The 19740-nt window shown below is 36.0% G+C and overlaps 1 protein-coding gene across 1 annotated transcript in view; it reads left to right on the forward strand.

The window, feature by feature from the left end:
• The window catches only part of LOC138151257 (uncharacterized), a 102224-nt gene extending 82697 nt beyond the window's left edge, over nucleotides 1-19527 (forward strand). The window contains exons 14-17 of the mRNA XM_069074772.1: nucleotides 3988-4071; nucleotides 9533-9553; nucleotides 17829-17895; nucleotides 19155-19527. Of these exons, the coding sequence (XP_068930873.1) occupies nucleotides 3988-4071; nucleotides 9533-9553; nucleotides 17829-17893 (170 nt within the window). The 3' untranslated portion in view covers nucleotides 17894-17895; nucleotides 19155-19527. The remainder of the gene's footprint in view (nucleotides 1-3987; nucleotides 4072-9532; nucleotides 9554-17828; nucleotides 17896-19154) is intronic.
• Nucleotides 19528-19740: the final 213 nt, after the last annotated feature.

Consider the following 19740-nt stretch of genomic DNA (forward strand, 5'->3'; position numbering starts at 1 on the left):
GTTTGTTCCTCCTTTTATTGTCCAGAACACAATTCTATTCAACAAATATTTCTTTATAATATAATAATAGCTCACATTTATATAATATAATAAACTATTCTTCATAATATGTACTGCTATACTTCAATATATACATATATATAATTGACTATGTGTCACAATTTTAAAAGTGTTATCCTCACAACAACTCTTTGAGGCTGGTAATGTAATATTATTAAGAATAATTGCTTTATTCTCTGTAATTAAATAATTCCTATTTATTAAATAAATAATGTTATTCTTCTTTTACATGTGAAAGGTAGTATTCTACCTCTCAGTATTGGATAGAGAACAGGCCTCAAAGCCAGAGGCTGTCGGTTAAAGTCCTGTGGACCCCCTGACACTTCCCCCATACACTAGTTCAGAGAGAAAGTGCTGATTGCATCAGGAGAGGGCATTTCTTCATTTGAGTTCCCCATTTCAATGAAATGATAAGCCCCCACCCTATTTTACATGTGGGGAAACCAATGCTCACAAAAACTTAGGGACTTGCCTGTGGGTACATGGCTGGTAAGCATTGGAGCCAGCTGTCTTCCTCTTAAACCACATGCTTGAGTATTAGTTATTGTTGCTTCCCTCCCAGAGTTTACCCTGTCATCAGAGAGTTAATATATGAACACAAGTAAACATAATAAGAGTCAAGATATTTAATAGCTTTTAATAGATGTATTTACTTACATAAATACCATACAATTCAAGAGTTATCAAAGAGCTACAAACAAGTATGAGAACACAGAGGGAAAAGAGATTATGTTCAATGGTACTTAAGGTTTCATAGAGCTCAGACAATCTCCCTTTTGGCACGTCCAAATAAATTAGATTCTCTATGAAGCCCTTCCCTCTGATCTAACAGAATGCCTTTTAATATTATAGGGGGGGGGAAGACTTCTTCCACTCCTCCTCTGGGATTTACCCCTACAATTAGGTTCAGGTTAAGTCCCAGAAATATTGACAAATGAACATCCTTTTATTGCTGTCGTTCTTTCATTTCACTGATATATTTTGGACTTTTGTTTCTAGAGATGCTGCTGCTCAGATGAATATATTTCTAAATATCTCCCTTCTCCCTCTCCTACCCAGACAGCCTTCCCTTGTTGCAAACAAAAGAAAAGAAAGGGGGAGGGGGAGAAAAGCACTTCATCAAAACTAACCAACACATCCATGGACTTGGACAGCAGAAGGAATACTTCACACTTGCCATTCTCTTCCTCTGAGAAGTCAATGGGGTGCAAAACGCCAGTTCTTAAGTGTTTTGTTTTTGCTGCCGTGTTGGTGGTGATAGTGGGCAGTGACTGCCTTGACATGTTTACATTGGCATTCCAATCTCTGACCCAAGTCTCCCACAGGATTATGTTCTCATTTTTGCTTGGGGACAAATATGTCCCTACTAGTTGGCATATCAGTGCTAGGATGAGGGAGTTGTTCTTTACAACTTAGTGTAAACTTAGAGAGGAAGAGAGCTTCAGTAGAGTAATTCCTGGGTGCTCTGATCAAGGTCTTGGAGACCCTCGAGATAATCTGGTGTTCTAGTCCAACTCTTTACTTCTTTCACTTATTTTAGAAATGAGATAGTGGGGTTCAGAGTAGCTCTGGTACTTCATCAAGGCCATAGAGCTTGTAAATAACAAAAGCTGGTAATTTACCAAACCCAAGTCTTCTGACTCCCAAATCTAATATTTTTTTCTGCTTTATTAGTAATAATTTTAGCAAATTCATGAACATTTCAATTCAGTAAAATAAGCACCTTCAGAATCCAAAGCAGGATGCTAAAGTCTTAAACATTTTACTCAATACTCAGAACCCACTTACAAATGTTCTCTGGGCAATACTGTAAGGATGCAAATCTTAGAACACAGGAATCTCTGAGAAATTAACATGGTGGGTGACCTTGAGGAAAATGGAGACACACCTGGTGAGCACAAGTGAGCTGCACCTTATTTTCTATGCTAACCTAGGCAGTCTGTTATAGTGGATAGAGCCAAGAAGCTATGTCCATGTTACCTGAAGGTATCATTCAGCAGGAATGTGACCTGACTTCTTGAAAACTATAGCAGTTGGAGTTTAAGATCAGGAAAATATTACTAATCTAAAAAGTCTTTGAGAATGGGCCTGATGGTGGATTGTAACATCAGTTACACAGGCACAGAGTGATTGATCTACAGCAATCCTCAAAGATCATCTACTAAGTCATAAGGCACTGGATAGCTTTTTGATGAAGGGAGTACCCACATGGACAAAATCATGGATCCTTCAAGTACTGGTATTGTCTACTTTTTTTAAAGTCTGAGGGAGGGTCTAGAGTGTACCAGAAAGTATGAGACAGAGATGAGTCCTGCTAGCACATGGTGATAGACGTTGATGAGTGAAGAACAGCCAGTTTACAGTGAGTGCCCTGTGAACAATCAGAGTCTTCAAGGTACTTTTCAGGTCCCCAGATGTTTACTTTCTGCTCACGAAACACCTATGCATACAGATTTTCTGCCTTTGCCTTTCTCTTTTTGGCACATTCATCTGTGGTTTCTTTCATGCCTTTCCATACTCCTGCTGATTTTTCTCTTGACCCAAAATTGGTGCTTATTTTTTATTACTTCCCACTCAACTTCTCTTCCTGGCAGATAGGACACAGGACTTGACAAAATCATGTGCCACCTCACCTTCCAGTCATGGCAGCAGCCAAGCCTAACCCACTTTGATGGGTACAAGATAGAGAGAAAGCTGGTTGGATATTACCATGTTCTCTGAAGGTCAATGGTGCCCATCAGTCTAGTATATGCCTCTCCTAACACTGGGCTTACTCACCCTTATGTTACTTAGAACTCATCTTATTCCCTCAATTTTTCTACCTCACCAATTGATATGTTTTTGCCTTTTTGTCCCTTTTCCTCATAGGTGATCGTTGCACTTTTCAAGGTGACTAGGTTTATCTGTTAAACTAATTCCTGGCAGTGGTCTAGTGATAGAATGCTATTAATAGGGGAGCTAACTCCATGCCCCGCAATGTGTACACATATACTTTAATGCTTCAGTAAACCCATGAACTCAGCAGTATAGGTACTACCCCTATTTTACAAATAATCCATGCCTCCTCACCCTATATGATGCCTGCTCATGTCTTTCCATAAATCTTATATAGGGAATCTGACAAACCATTCCTCTGATTCTTTTGGTATTTCTTGGATATTCATCTGACTTTGTGGGTCTCATACCAAGCTCACTGCAGGCTCATCTTCTCCCTTGTAATGCTTTTCGTTTTATGAAATGATAATATTCATAATATTTATAGAATCAGAATCTGAAAGGTGGAAGGCACTTCGGCTTCTATCTCATCCAATGCATGTAATCCATACATGTTCTACTTTCTACCTCTATGATATTTTGAAATGAGTGTAGTTCTTGACTATGATATTTAACAATTTTTACTATATCTTCTTTATATCTAATATATCCCTACTGTTATAACACAATTCCTTTTTCCAACTTAATCCTATGGAGGTCACAGAATCATGGATTTAGAGATGAAAAAGATTTTAGAAGCCATTGAGTTTAGCTCCCCTCCCCCTGCTTTACAAATAAGGAAACTAAGGCCCAGATTGGTGAAGTGACTTGCCCAAGGTCATAGAGCTAGTAAGTGTTTGATGTAGGATTTAAACTCAAGCCCTCCTGAGCCTGCTACATCTTCTGCCTTTCCAAGAGAGACCCCTAAATACTAATCTGTTGAGATTAATTAAGCACATCCTAATTTGTTAACTTCTCAAGAGATTCATCGACTTTCTCAACAGCATCATTAAAAATTCTTGATCCAGAAAACTTATAACTAAATACATAGATTCTGTGGTCATCTGATTAGAAGTAATCATTTAATCCATGGGAAGAGACAAGATCATCACAGTAGAGAATGTACAGAGAAAGAGGAAAACACATTTTAACCAAGTAAATTTTTTCTCTTAGGAGTTAAGTCTACCACTGTCAGGACCACCACCACCAGCACCAGCACCACCACCAGCACCACCACCACCACTACCACCACTGCTAGTAAGTATTTTACCAGTCATGAAATGTCATGCTTTGATTATCTTTCTTTTTCTCTTCTAGATATTTGTGCTCTTCTTTGAAATTTTATTTTAAAACAAGATGGCATGCCATTATGGTTGCCACCTTTTAGATGATCTCCATTCTGTCAGCATCTCTCTTAATACATGGCACCCAGAACTGAATAGTCCTACAAATGTGATCTAACTAAGGCAGTGAACAATAGGCCTGTGACTTCTTTTGTTCTGGATATCTCTTCAGTAATACAAAAGAGATGTGAACTTCACTGATGTGAGGCCTTCTTCTGCTAACTCAGATCACTATTGCAGCCTACCTTGGCAAATATTTTGAGTTACTGTGGCCAATTTTTTTTGCCCTGTGGCTAACTAACCTTTTTTTGGTGATTCACCTTTCCAAACATAGTTATACCGGTCCTCAAATAAATGTTTTACCAGGCTTTTATTCTAATAGTTTCCAACGTAACTAGAACTTCCAGAATTTCTAGTCTATTGCTGTAGCCTTTAATCAATTAATATATATTAAACACTAACTATATGTCAGATACTATATTAAGTGCTGGGGGTACAAAAAGAGGCAAAAGACAATCCCTGCTGTCAAGGAAATGAGGTCATTTCCATCTTCCAATGAAAAAGAATACATTTCTATTAATATGGCCTTAGATTATAACCATATTTTTAACTTATGGCATGCTTTCAAATTATATTGAGCTTGTAGTCACTAAAATCCCAAAGCTATTTTCACATGAATTGCTATCTAGTCATATTGCCCTTGTATTGTACTTGGGAAATTTTGTTGTTGTTTTTATTTAATTAACTTGAATACAGAACTTTTCATATATCCCAGTTGATTTGGATCATCAGTCCATCTTGTTGAGATTGTTTTCCAGCATACTAGACATTCCTCTTGGTTTTGTTCCATCAAAGTTTTAGAAGAACATCATCTGTACTTAAGCTATGTCAATGATAAAAATTTTGAATAAAACAAGAGCCTTGTAGAACCACTAGAGTTCACTAGAACCCCACTTCCAGGTTTACATGAATCAATTAATTGCCATCATTTGGGTTATTACCCAATCAATTAAGAATCTACCTAACAGTCCTACCATCAGGTCCACCTTTATGACATCCAGGTCCCTTGTTGAAATCTAGGTATCAGTTTAATAATCCTGTTGAAATTCAATTCATCAAACATTTATTAAGTGACTTGCATGAGGAAAGGAAGTTAGTATGGCATGACTTGTTCTTGATGAAAACATGCTGCCCCCTAGTGACTATTGTTATACTCAGAAGATCGCCACAGTAATTTTCCATAGAACTTTACCACAATAGCTTCTAGCAAAAGCATCAAAAGACATGTTGAATTTGAGGTGTGGGCAGTACACCTTAGTATTGTTATCCAACAAGCAGTGGGAAATGAAGGAGTGGAGCTCAGAAAAATTTAGGGTCAAATATACAGATTCGGGAACTATCTCCATGAATAAGCCGAATTGAAGCTATGAAAGTGAGTGAGATCACCATGAGAAGGAGGACAAGGGCAGCAGTTTGGTAGACATTTGCCTCAGGCATGGGAGGAATATAATAAACCAACACAGGGAGACAGAGGATTGATTTCATGATGCAATCATAAAAGGCAGGATGGCACAATGCAACCATAACTCTTCTATCTCCCATTCTCATTAAGCTGACTTCTCTTTCAGAGTCTTAAGCTATAGAATCCCACATATCTTGTCCCTGAATTTAAAAAAAAAAAACTCTCATAAAATGTAGAACACTCACCAGACTATGATTGGTATTTCCCTTCTTTATCTGTTAAAAACTCTTCTGATGACATATCCTCTTTCCCTTAAGGTTCCCATTTTTAGTACTACACCAGCTAGTTGCCAATTCCTCCTCATTAGTCAAAATGAAGTACTGAATTTCAACAGTTCCCCCATCACTCCCTTTAGCTTCTGAACAATGAAATTATCAGCAAGCCAAATCAAGAATTTACCAGATATTCTGCTTTTAGCAGAGGGACCTCCAGAAGGTTCGTTCATTCAAGCTCTTTTTTATACATGGCAGTATGCATGGGTACTTGGAAACATAGAACTTTTTTCTTTCATTGAAAGTCTTCAAGTAGAGACCACTTGTCATGGATGTTGGAGAAGGAATTCATGTTTTGGGCAATAGTTGGGATAAATAACCCAGCACCTAACAGGGTTGGCACAGAGCACTTTATAAGTCCTTATTGATTGGTCAATGGATTGATTGATATCTGAGGTACTTTCCAACTCTAGTTCCATGGCATAAAAATTTAACAACCTGAAATTTCTTCTTCTCTTCTCCTATAACAAATTCTCCCATCATCCAGCCTCTTAAATAGATTTAAATTCTCCTCTGCCTCCTTGGAGTATTTTTCTTAGATTATTTCTTTAGTTCCACATAGGAACCCTTTATCCTCTCCAAAATGCTGGAGAGCAGAAAAGCACTCCTTCAGCCCTTGTACTTTTTCCTTTCTTGGGGATGCTAACATTTATTACATATGTAGTTGCTGATTGATCCCTTGTAGTCACTCTAAGTTTCCTCACTTTCCATATATCTTGAATCACAAATCTCTTATTCCTTTTTGCTCCCCCAAAATCTCCAATGGGGAATAAAAGGCTTAGAGCGCTTTTTCTCTAAGCAAGTCCAGGTTCCTGGTCACTTGTAGGTGTTTTGATCATGGTTTGGAGCAATCTTCTCTGAGACTTTCTCCCATTCTTGGATCAACAGTTGATATTTATCCAGGTTCTAGAAATCAGTAATTAACATAATTCTAATTCCCTAATCAATAGCTATCTGTGAGACTTCTTTCTGGATAATGCCAAAATACCTCCTCACTCTTTAATTCTTCTTTCTTCTATGCTCCATCCCCAAACAAAAATTGCCCCATTACTTTTTCACTGTGTCAATTCAAGGAAGATAAAAATGGCCTGGAAAATGATTATGTATATTGATGGATATGAAACTGGTTCAATGATTTTTTTTTGGCTTTTTGGAAGGCAGTTAAGTGACTTGCCCAAGGTCACACAGCTAGTGTGTGTGTGTGTGTGTATGTTAAGTGTCTGAGATAGGATTTAAACTCAGGTCCTCCTGACTCCAGGGCCAGTGCTCTATTCACTGCACCACCTAGCCACTCCTCAATGACTATTTTCAAAGAATATTGATTGTTGAATCAATAGCAACCTGGAAGAAGATTGGAGAAAGGTTTCTTGTGCAATGCACAGGATTCTTTCCTTGTCCTATATTGTTCAACTTCTGTATCAATGACTTGGATAAAGACATAGAATTATACTTTCAGAAGACACATAATTACACTTTCAGAAGACATAAACTTAAGAGTAGAGTAACATTAAGAACTAAAAATAGGTAAAAATTAACAAGATCAGATTACATGAGAAAAATGTAGAACTCCTTCATTTACGTTTTTTAAAATGAATTACATGAGTATGGAATGAAGGAGACCTTACTTGACAGAAGTTTATGGGATAAAGACCTATGGGTTTTAGTAGAATTCAAGCTCACTGTGAATTAGTGGTATAAAATGACTGCTAACAAAGCTAATATCAGCCAGTTAATAAGCATTTAGTTCCACCAACAGTGTATCAGGTACCTATTTTCCCACAGAACCTCCAAAATTTGTCATTTTTACTAACATGATAGGTGTGTGGCAGAAGTTCTGAAATGTTTACATTTGCATTTCTGTTATTACTAGTGATCTGAAATAGATTTTCATATGATTGTTCATAGCTTGCTTTTCTTCTTTGGAAAACTGCCTATTTGTATCCTTTGGCAATTTTATATCTATTGGGGTTCAAAATGTCTTTGATCTCAGCCTTTTATCAACTCTGCTTACCAACAGAATGGAATTGTTTTGTGCCCCACTCCGACCTTCATGGAAGTTCTATTATACTCATATATACCAATCATATCATAGATTGTATTTATGCAGCATCTTATAACATTATTGTTATGACTTCATATATTAGATTTCCAGATTTAGCTTTAAGAAATTTTATTATTATCATCATATTCATCAATAAAAGGCATGAAATTGCAATTTTTTCCATGTTGTCACCAGGTAATAGCCATGTCTCAGAGACTCTTGGTCAAACAACAAAATTTGTGTAGTTGCCATGCTTTTCTTGACATGGAGATAATTGACCTTTAAATAGAATACCTATTTAAAACAACTAGGCTTAAATATTATTACTGAATTCCAGATTTAAAACACATACAGAGAGCAGAAATTTTAAAAGAAATATTTAATTATAATTTGACAACCTTCTTCACTAGTTTTTATTTTTGTAATTCAGAATTATTCTAGTTATTTCTATACTTGATTAAAATGCCTCTTTCTAATTTATCCTAAATACTCACTTGGAGTATTGCTGTTGTTCAATCATTTTTCAGTCATGTCCAACTCTTTGTGACCCCATTTGGGTGTGTTTTTTTTGGCAAAGATATTGGAGTAGTTTGTTATTTTCTTCTCCAGTTCATTTTACTGATGAGGAAACTAAAGCAAACAGGGTTAAGTGACTTGCCCAAGGTCACACATGTGGTTGTCAGCCTCCAAAATCCTTTCCAATCATTCATAGTACATGTTGTTAGAATGTGTACACAAGGAGCTTTTTTTTCTTTTTGGAGGGGAGAAGGTAGGGCAATTGGGGTTAAGTGACTTGCCCAAGGTCACATGGCTAGTTTTTTATGTTAAATGTCTGATGCCAGATTTGAACTCAGGTCCTCCTGACTTCAGGGCTGGTGCTCTATTCACTGCGCCACCTAGCCACCCCTCACAAGGAGCTTTTTAAAAAATGTAAATATTTAGTCGTAAATATTTTATTCATCAAACTAAAGAAAATAAAATTTAACTTAACTTTAAAATTAATAACTACACTTGACCCTAAAATAAAATTTTTTATTTTTTAAATAAAAATAAAAATTTTTAGATGAGACACAAAATAACTAAATTTTTACTGGAATGATAATCAGACTCATGAAAACATGCAGTCCATTTTCATGGTCATTCTCTCTTACCAAATAATGAGCTAAGCAAGCCAAATTGACCCAAAGAGATTAAGTTCTCTTCATCTTCCTGTTCTAGAGAATAAAACACAGCTCTCCAAATGTTATTGACTTAAATGCACAAATCACATCATTATAATTAACTGAACAAGCCAATTCTTGTTCAAAGTACAATATGCCCCATGTAAATTCAGCAAGCACTCTCCAAAAAAAAAACACACCAGGAATGGGAAAAAGTACAGAAATCATGTGTGATGCAGCCCACACTGATAGAGAACATGTTATGTCAGAATTACAAGTCCCCTGATGCCCTCTGGTGATGGCTCTATACCACTGCTACACAAATACAAAGAAATAACGAACTTGCAATGTTACATTTTACCTCTTCTTTTTCTTCACAGGGTCTCCTTCTTCTGCCAGTGGTAAGTATTTCTGTCAAGTACACAAACATATTTGATTAGAACTATTCATGGTAATTCATTAAAAATTTGTTTGCCCTCGTATTTGTTGTCACTGTAAGAAAGTTTTTATTTATAATATTTACAAATTGCTTCTAATATTAACTACTTTTAGCCAGAAAGTTTCTTTGAAGGGATTGACAGATATCTGTAACTCTACCAAAACAAAGCATTTGCAAAAAAATTAAAAGCCAGTCATGGTCACATGCACCTGTAATCTCTTGCACCAGGGAGTCTGAGGTTGGCAAATTCCTTGAGTTTGTGAATTCTGAGCTGCCATGTGCTAAGCTGATCAGATGCTAAGTTGATCTACACCAAGTATGGCACCAGTGTGTGGAGCTCTTGGGGGGGGGGGGAAGGGAATGCAGTGGGAGCCAGGCTGCCTAAGGAGGGGGTGCTACATTTTAAAAAAGAAACAAAAAACAGAAACAGAAGAACAGAACAGGGCATAGTTCCTATGCTGACGAGTAATGAAATTGGACCTGTGAGCAGCCACCACACTTATGGCCTAGTGAGATAGTGAAACCCAATCTTTAAAAAAAAAAAGCAATAAAATATTTTAAATATTTCCCTTAAACTGTTGTTCAGTCATTTTCCTATCATTTCCAACTCTTCCAACTTCCAACACCAAACAGTTGGTGTTTTTTTGGCAAAGATACTGGAGTGGTTTGCCATTTCCTTCTCTAGGTCATTTTACAGATGAGGGAACGGATACCAATAGGCCTAAGTTACTTGGCCAGGATCACACAGCTAGTAAGTGTCTGAGGCCAGATTTGAACTCAGGATGATGGGTCTTCATGGTTCCAGGCCCAGCACTCTATCCACTATAGCACCACGTATGTGTCCTACTCTTAAACTACTGCTGCCTAAATAAATTGTATTTTTTCTATGGTTCTCCAATTCAAAAAGTCATTTTGGATTATTAATATAAACATCATTTATTATCATTTCATGAATTCAGTATGCTCTTTTCAAACACATAAATCATGGATGAACTTGTCCCTATAAAAGACTGGGTTGGCCCACATTGTTTATACCTATTCCTTCTTGCAAGCATGTAAGTTTTACTGAAACATCTTACATTCACATAATACATTTTCTTTTATAGATCTTTGTTTGCTTTAAAACTGTTGACATTATCTGTTAATCTCTCCAAAAACCTATGCATTTGGCTGATAAAATTTCCTATTACTTTTTTCTAGGACAGTAATTTTTTTCTTTACTTTTATTTTTCCCGTGTTTAATGTCCTTCCACAAAGTCCTACTTTGAAGCCATTTTCTAGCATAAGGGTAACTACCACTAGGTTGTGAGGGTTATACCAGCAAAATACAAACTTAGGTAGGTCATTTCATGATGGAAGGGCTTCAAACATGGTTTTGACAACAGATTGTTATGCTTTTGGAGCCCTGAATACAGACAAGGTCTACATAGTAGGCTGATCACTTGGTAATAAATTTTGTGGTAATCCACAAAACAACAAAAACATAAAACAGCCTTCTGTCCTATGTGACTCCATTCTACTTGTAAACTGATTATGCCAATAACAGAAAAGGGTAAAGAGAGCTAAAAAAAAACCCCACACCATTTTAGAGAACTAAGCTATTTGTATTCTAAATGAAGATCCTTGTTCAGTGACCAGTGAATGATATACAACTGAAAGAACTGAATCATATCAGTCTTGAAAATCTCACTATGAATTTTTTTAACTGAAATTATAATTGGAAGCGTGACTCACAGTTTCTCCTTGGAGAAGCAAGTAAAAGAGTTGGCAAAAATTGGTTCTATCTGACATCCAAAGGCAAGAAAAAATATACTTGCATCTTAAATAGCATTACTCATAATAAGCATTTGCAAAATAACTCTTATAGAGGTGGCCAGGTAGCACAGCAAGTAAGAGCACCAGCCCCAGTGTCAGGATGACCCGGGGATCGAATCCGGGCTCAGACACTTAGCACCACACCCAGAAACACCTGGCCATGTAACCTTGAGCAAGTTACTTAACCCCAATTGCTTAGGGGCGGCCAGGTGGCTCAGCGAGTAAGAGCACTGGCCCCAGTGTTGGGATGACCTGGGGATCAAATCCGGGCTCAGACACTTAGCACCACACCCAGAAATAACTGGCCGTGTAACCTTGAGCAAGTTACTTAACCCCAATTGCTTTAAAAATAAATAGATAAAATAAAATAACTCCTATAACTACAAGTTATGAAACAATATGTTGTAAACAATGAGAAGATAGAGAAATTCTATAAAGAACTTAAGAGCTTCCAAATTAGATTAACACATGTTTTAATATTTAGTGACTTTAATGAAAAAGTGGAAAAAGATAATAACGGCAAAAAAGTGGGAAGTTTGATTCAGAAATAAGAAATGAAAGAAGCCAAAGGCTTGTAGACTATGCAGAGGCCTCACCCCTATATAATATGAATATTTGCTTTAAGAAGAGTTGAGAGGGGTATCGTCAGCACTGAACAACATAAAAGAAATTAAACTAATTATATTCTAATAGAATGGAAACAACTAGTTACCAATGTGTGAATCATTTCCAAATTATTCCTCTATATGCAGTTATCAGCAAGCTTTTATTGTGTGCTGTGCACTGAGGATATAATAAAAAGCAAACTATTCACTTCCCAGAAGAAAGATAAAAATCAAAACTACATAAGAAGAAAAGATATAAATGAGACGAGGTGGTCTATAATGGAGAAAACTCTAATATGTCCTACTTACACATGCTATTGACACTGAAAAATTGGAAATGGATAGGACGTTAATCAATCAAAGGACATTGATACTATCACTATTTCTTATGGAAGTTTAGCTGATGTAAATTAATTGCTATGATGAGGAGAACAAAACAGTCTAGAAATTGTCTTACTCAATAAACATTTGCTCTTGCCCTGTGGAGACATATGATAATCAAGAAGAATACTAGTTTAGAATATAAGTTGATTTTTAAGTGTTTTGGAAGATTAAGTAGTACTGTCCCATAAAACAAGCTTCTTAGAAACTCAAGTAGTGGAAAGAAAAAAAATAAGTTTACAGAGATCATGGACACAGATACAAGTATACCAGATCATTTCAAATAAATCTAAGTCTATCTAAGGTTTTCTTCCACTATTTAAGTGGAAGAACAACAAACATGAAAAATGGAAAAGATCTGTCAGAATTTCTGGATCAAATTATTTTCTGCATAAATCACAATAGAGTCACCACATCTGAACTCCAACATCACAGTTCCCCCTGTGTTGCATGAGGAATTAGAAATAGTACTAACGAAAAAAGAAATGGCAACAATGGTTGGTATTAGACCAGTTATATACAGGGTAGATCTGTGCTGAAGTTGACACAATTGTGAGGGTATTGAGAAATCAGTTATTAAGTTATCTGAAGGGTGCAGAATACTCAAAGGCTTGAAAAAATTAACCTTACTATTACCAGAAAAAAAATTAAGAGAATGTAGCTATAACTATTGACCTATGCTTACTTTGCCATCTTTATAAAATCTTTATGAAAATAATATCTATCTTTATCCTTGATGAAGGTGCTAGAAGGGAATAGGCAGGTTTCTGAAAATAGCATTATGCAGCAGAACACATCTTTACAGACAAAGGATACAAGATTCCACTGATTCTATTGTTTGTTTATTATTGAACCAAATTTTGATTTGGTGAATGGTGAGTTCCTATAGATACTCCTGTTTGTGAGCGATATTATATTGGTTGTACCAAGTCCTATAATATGGTGATCTCCTAAAAGAGATACCAATCCTCTTAAGAGTTTGGTCTGACTATCAACACTGGAAATAACAAGTGGATGAAAAATGTCTATTGCCAAGTTTATGACATGTAATTGTATGGGAAGCCTATGTAATATAATGATCTATAAATACATATACATAGTTTACATGTATGAATAATACATTATGAGTTTTATATATATATATATATATATGTGTGTGTGTGTGTGTGTGTGTATGGTTGTAATTTAGGACAGACAATATAAATGGGCAATAAATTGGACCTAGAATTAAATAGGAAGGAAAAAATCAGATTGACTTGCCTTCAGGAAGTTAGAAAATTGCAAAGTTTCTTAATAACCTCCAATATCCTCTCAGAAACAAAGTTCCATATTTTGAAACCAACATTTTCTACATGTCTATAAAAATGAAAGACAAAAACTCTATGAAGGATTGAAATATCACACAAAGGTCAGTGAAGAAGCATATGGTAGGTGTGAACAGGCGATGATATGTAATTAATGTGGAATTCTAAAGAACAGAAGTAAAAGATTGTCTTAGGAAGAGAAGATGGTCTGGTGAGGGCGATGTGGTAAGGAAGTTCAAGTATACAGTCCAAGTGATCCACTGAGATCCTTGTGATATCAGAAGACATCAAGGAAGGCTATCAGCATGTTGTATGCATTGCCTATAGCAAACTTATTAGAAGATATGGCCAAAGGTTACATAGGGAGAACAGGCATGGATGGCTGTGATCTGAATTGTTAAGAGTAAACATCCAAATCATTGAGGTCACAGATCCACATAAATATGAGGGAGAAGCATAAAATAGGGGAACACGAGCTTGCCAAATGTCTTTACCACTATCATAGAGGATGTTAGCTCAGAATCCAAATGGAAGTGGAATTCCCTATAAATGATGAAGTTCTTTATGTGGCCCCAATCAGGTCAAGTCCCAGAAGAGTGAAGAGCCTTCTCTATGAGATCCATAAATTCCCTTAACACTTCTAACTGTCTACAGAGGAAAACACAACATGAAGACTGTTGTGTGCACAGCATGTGTACAGACCATCAGGGCTTAGAACTGCAAGCTGGATTGCATTTGGGAAATTCTGCAGTGCTTTGAATAACACCTCCATGAAATGAAGGATCATCTTTTTAATATCATCATCCTTCTGGTAATGCTACATAGTAGTGAGCCAAGAAATACAATCTCAAGGAGATATCATTTGAGGGCACCCAGAGGACAAAGGAGGGTGGAGAACAGTGGAGAGGCATGCTGCAGATAGAAGTACTTTGCAGTAGCACATTATCAACAAAGAATTGCACAGGATAAGTGATGTAAATATGGAAATGACAAGAGAGATATATGGCCAAAAAAGGAAGTGAGCCAGTCATGAAGCAGGAATGGGGGATAATTAGTGAACAGCTCACATGATCCATCCGGAGTCCCTCAGTGTGATGACATCCAGAAGAATGAAAAGAGGAGCAACATGGAGGAATCTATGAGACAATGTTGGGCAGATCCCTGTGGAGGACTTATAGGAGAAAGTGGACAAAAGCCGTACAAGAAAGGAATGTGGATCTTGCTTCCAGCAAGTGGAGAACAGAAATAATTTAGCAATGACCCATACACAGTATATGATGCTTGCTTTCTGCCACAGCTAAGCAATCACTGTCTGTGCTCACAGCCAACCTTGGTCTTCAAAGAAGGGAAGGTAAAGGGGCTTGAAGAATACCTCTCTTCTCTTCAGGTTATCAGGAGCAATGAAGTGTTTCTTTTTAAAAAAAAATTGGGAAAACTTTCTCAATATGACACTAAAAAGAAAAAAATTAGAGAGAAAAAGAATTCTCTATTATCTCAAAATATTGGGAGGATAAAAGAATGTTACATAGTGAAGAAAGGGAAGATCTACTGAATACTTGGAGGTAAGTTAAAATAGGATCCTCTTCTCAAAGAACAGGGAACTGGCCCCTCCAAGGAAGAAACAGCAGCCTGTACTACAAATCAAGTCAAGTTAATAAGCATTTATTAACTGCCACTTTGTACCAGGCACTGTGCTAAAGACTGAGGATACAAGTAAAGGCAAAATATAGTCCCTGCTCTCAAGGAGTCCATATTCTAATGGGGGAGACAACATGCAAACACATTATATACAAGCAAAGATATATACAGGATGAATTGGAGATACTCTAAGAAGGAAGGCACTGGCATTAAGGGGGATCAGGAAAGGCTTCTTACCCACCATGGAAACCAAGAGACAGAGATGAAGAGAAAGAGAATTCCAGCCATGTGGGAAAACTAATAGAAATACATGTAATCAAGAAATGGAGAGTCTTGTGTGAGGAGTAAAAAAGAGACCAGTTTTCCTGGATTGCAGGCTATGTGGAGGAAAGTAATGTGTATAAAGAATTGAAAGTTAGGAAGATATCAGCTTATGAAGTGTTGAAAATGCCCAACAGAGGACTGTATATTTGATCCTGAGGGCAATAGGGAGCTCTTAGAATTGATTGAGAAGTAATGATCATGTGGACCTATAGGTTCTGTGAGCTGGGAAATTATCTAGTAAGGACCGGATGAATAAGAGACAAACAGTGGAGGTTGGTAACTCCATGATCAGGAGTACCAAGGCCCCTCTATTCATGCCCTTTTGTTAACACTTAGAGTTCTGCTCTCTTTCTGGGGTATGTATCCATGTCATAATAAGAACCTCCCAAGGCTTGTCAACCTCAATAAGTACTCTCTACCTGCTGGTGATAAACATCGTCACAACTGATGCTGCCAGAAAAAAACATCTATAAAGTATTGCTAAGAATGAAACATTCTTGAGTATTTGAAGACTTGTCAAATGAAAGAGAAGTTAGACTCGTGTTTGGTCTCAGAAAGCAGAAATACGAATGACGGAAGTTGCAGAGGCAGATTTGTCCTTAATGTATAGAAAAAGTTCCAAAAGTGGAATGGGTCATTTCAGGAGGTAGTAGATTAACTCTAGACAGTTTAAAATACTTAGAAGTACACCTGACAAAACAAACCCAGGAAATACATAAACAAAATTTTTTATACAAATAAAATCAGATTTAAATACTTGGAGAAATATTAATTATTCATGGTAGGCAAGACCAATATAATAAAAATGACAATTTTACCTAAACTAATTTATATATTCAATGCCCAGTCACTGAAGGTCTTCAAGCAAAGGTCAAATGACTCTTGGTTAATAGTATTATATAGGAGATTCATGGTCAGTTGGAGCCCATAGCCTCCAAGGTTCCTTCTGATTCTTAGACTCTGAGTAAGGATGAGAAGCTGTGGATGAGTTGCCATCTTCTCTGTTGGAGTAAGGAAAATGTTAATAAAATCACAAAATCATCAGTATATTAATTTTTTAGAGGCTGGATTTATGGGTTCCAATGAAAAACTCTTTTAAAATGATATGCATAATAATGTGACTTACATTTGAAAATATCAAATGAATATTAAATTCAAACTTCACATTACTTCTTTTGAGTTTCTAAGAAGCTGCTTTATGTTGACCCTATAAATTTTTTTCTCATTTAACCTAATCTGTCCTAAAATGGAAAACAGTCTTTCACAGATTGAAGAAACAGGGGCTTCTGAAGCAGAAGTGTACTGAAAAGAATAGTGGGTGTCAGAGTCAAGAAGGCTTGGGTTACAGTACTAGTTTTGCTACCTATCTTCTAATGTGACCCTGACCAAATCAATTTACCTTTATGGTCCTAACTTTACTATCTATATAATTGCAGACAGCATGGTTTCTAGTTCTTTAGATGAGTGATACTCAAACTTTGGGCTGTGGATTCCTGGGGGTCCTTGAGACCCTTTCAGTGGGTCTGAAAGGCCAAAATTATTTTCTTAATGATACTGAGAAGTAATGTGCCTATTAATGTGCTTCCTTTTTCAACCACATGTCTTTGTGAAACTGGGTTTTCTTTCTGTACTTCAAATGAAACAATATATCACAACAAATCGAATTCATAAGTAGATAGGGTAATCAAGCTATCTTTTATTAAACCAGTCATTAAAGAAATTTCAAGAATATATGAAACGATGCCAATCTTCTCACTAATTTTTTTGTTCTGGAAAATATAGTTATTTTTCCATAAAAATATGTTAATTCATAATTGAGGTATTATTTTATTTTTAAATGAATTAATAAAATGTACTAGTTTAAATTTCTAACACAGTAGATATAGATAGACATAACTCACATGAACTAGGGTCCTCAATAATTTAAGAATAAAATGGGTTCCTGAGTCCAAAAAGTTTGAAAACCACTCCTCTAGATGATCTGCTTTCCAGCTCTTAACATTCTGTGACTCCATAAAGGGAAAAATTAAAGGAAAATGGTCTGTGTCTTCCAATTAATTATTCCCATATAAATATCCTTTGAATAATGAGAAGTTAGAATGAGTTGTAGAAGAATGCTTCCATTGTGGATCATTGTAACTTACAGATATAACAAATGTTTCACTTGTAGAGAAAGAAAACCAACTTGACACAATAATCCTGGTGATAGCACTGATAATCTTCACCCAGATATGAAGGTAAATTATTTCTGCATATATTGATATTTCCTTAATGCCACAGCCATTGTATTGATTCCATCTTAAGTCTTTTTAAAAAAAAACAGTATTTACTTGACACCATGTCAGATTTTTATATTAGCCTGCAAAGATAATGTTTAGTTGCAGCTATTTAATGCCAGGCATTTAGGGGTGCCATCTAAAAACTGAGGTTCTTATAGGGATAATTTTGCATTTTGAGTCGTTCTGCATCCCTTCTCATATTCTTCATTTACATTTTTCTGACTTGTAACAGCTGTAGAAATGTATATTTAGAACTGCCAGCTTACCTTTGCTAACCATACTTCCTCTCAATGGCTCAACACTCAATTCATCAAAATTCCCTATGAGGTTCAAGAATGTTCTTTAGCTTCTCTACCACTGTCTTCTCTACCCTTCCTAATACATGTTTATGAACCTTGAAAATCTCAAAAGAGAGAAATCACTTTGGGATTAGAAGAGATGGGCAGCCTGCTGCAGAAAAATGCATCCAGAATTATAGTTGTGTGTGGAAGCAGGGAAGGAGAGGAAGAGAGAATATGGATTCTGACCAGGCCCTTTGCTGTATACATTTCCATCTTTTAAGCAACCTTTGGTTTAGAAAAGGGCACCTCATTCACAATTTTTATGGTGTTTGTCATAAGAGCAATACTATTCACATTAGCTCTACATAGAATGGAATAATTTAATAGATAATATTTAACACTGTAATAGCACTGTGAGGTTTTCAAAGGGCTTTACAAATACTTTCTCATTTATAGAGCACACTTCAGTCACATGTCATTTTTAATAAAATTAAATACATATAGTGTTATATGTGGTATATATGACGTATATACATATAAATGTCTAAAAGTTAAATATTTAAAGATTTATTTAAATACATTAAAATATATTTGTGGTTCAATTATTTCAGTCATGTCCTACTCTTCATGACCCTATTTGAGGTTTTCTTGCCAAAGATACTGGAGTGATTTGCCATTTCCTTTTCCAGGTCATTTTATACATGAGGAAACTGAGGCAAATAGAGTTGAGTGACTTGCCAGGGTCACACAGTTAACTAAGTGTCTGAGACTAGATTTTAACTTATCAAGAGGAGTTTTCCTGACTACAGCACCATGCCATCTGGCTGTCTCCAATAGAAATATATATGCAAATATACAAAAGTTAATTTTTTTTTAATTTTGAAGGCTCTCTCCAGCCATCACTAAATGTTTTTATGCTCTTCTTTTCATTTGCAGAAGTTGATTATGAAAAATCAAGTATCTACAGCTCCAAAAATCAAATCTACATCAAGTATTTAAATCACCATTTGCTTCTTGCCTATAAAGGTGAACTCAGGAGAGCAGATCACATTGCCCTAATAAGAATGACATGCTTTTGATAGTATTAACAATTCATGACTTCCTGGGATTCTGAGTTGCAGAAGGGGGAAGATGGATTTTTTTTAACTTATAAAGTATTTCAACTAAAGTGTTTCCTTTTATCTATTTACATCATATGAACCAAAGTTATAGGTGATTTGTGCGTGGAGGAAGACATTCTAGCACCTTGTCTGGGAAACCAAAGCAGACAAGATGTTAAATATTAAATTATATTTTTGGCTTCAGACTGAAGGCTCCATTGTTATCCTTTAATTTGTAGGGGTTTTGAATGGTCTAACTTTTTTACTCATTAAACCTTTCTTCTTCAGTGGGACAGTGAATTAAAATGAAAATGTTTTTTGTATAACTAATTTATGAACTCCATTCTTTATCCCTTGGGTCAAAGTTTGACACTTAAAACTTTAGGTTTTAAAATCCTGGTGTTTTGAATAATCTCAGAGGG

Source organism: Petaurus breviceps, unplaced genomic scaffold (genome assembly GCF_028583685.1).
Source record: "Petaurus breviceps papuanus isolate PSGF00001 unplaced genomic scaffold, PetGlider_PUasm1.0 90895, whole genome shotgun sequence".
NCBI lineage: Eukaryota > Metazoa > Chordata > Mammalia > Diprotodontia > Petauridae > Petaurus > Petaurus breviceps.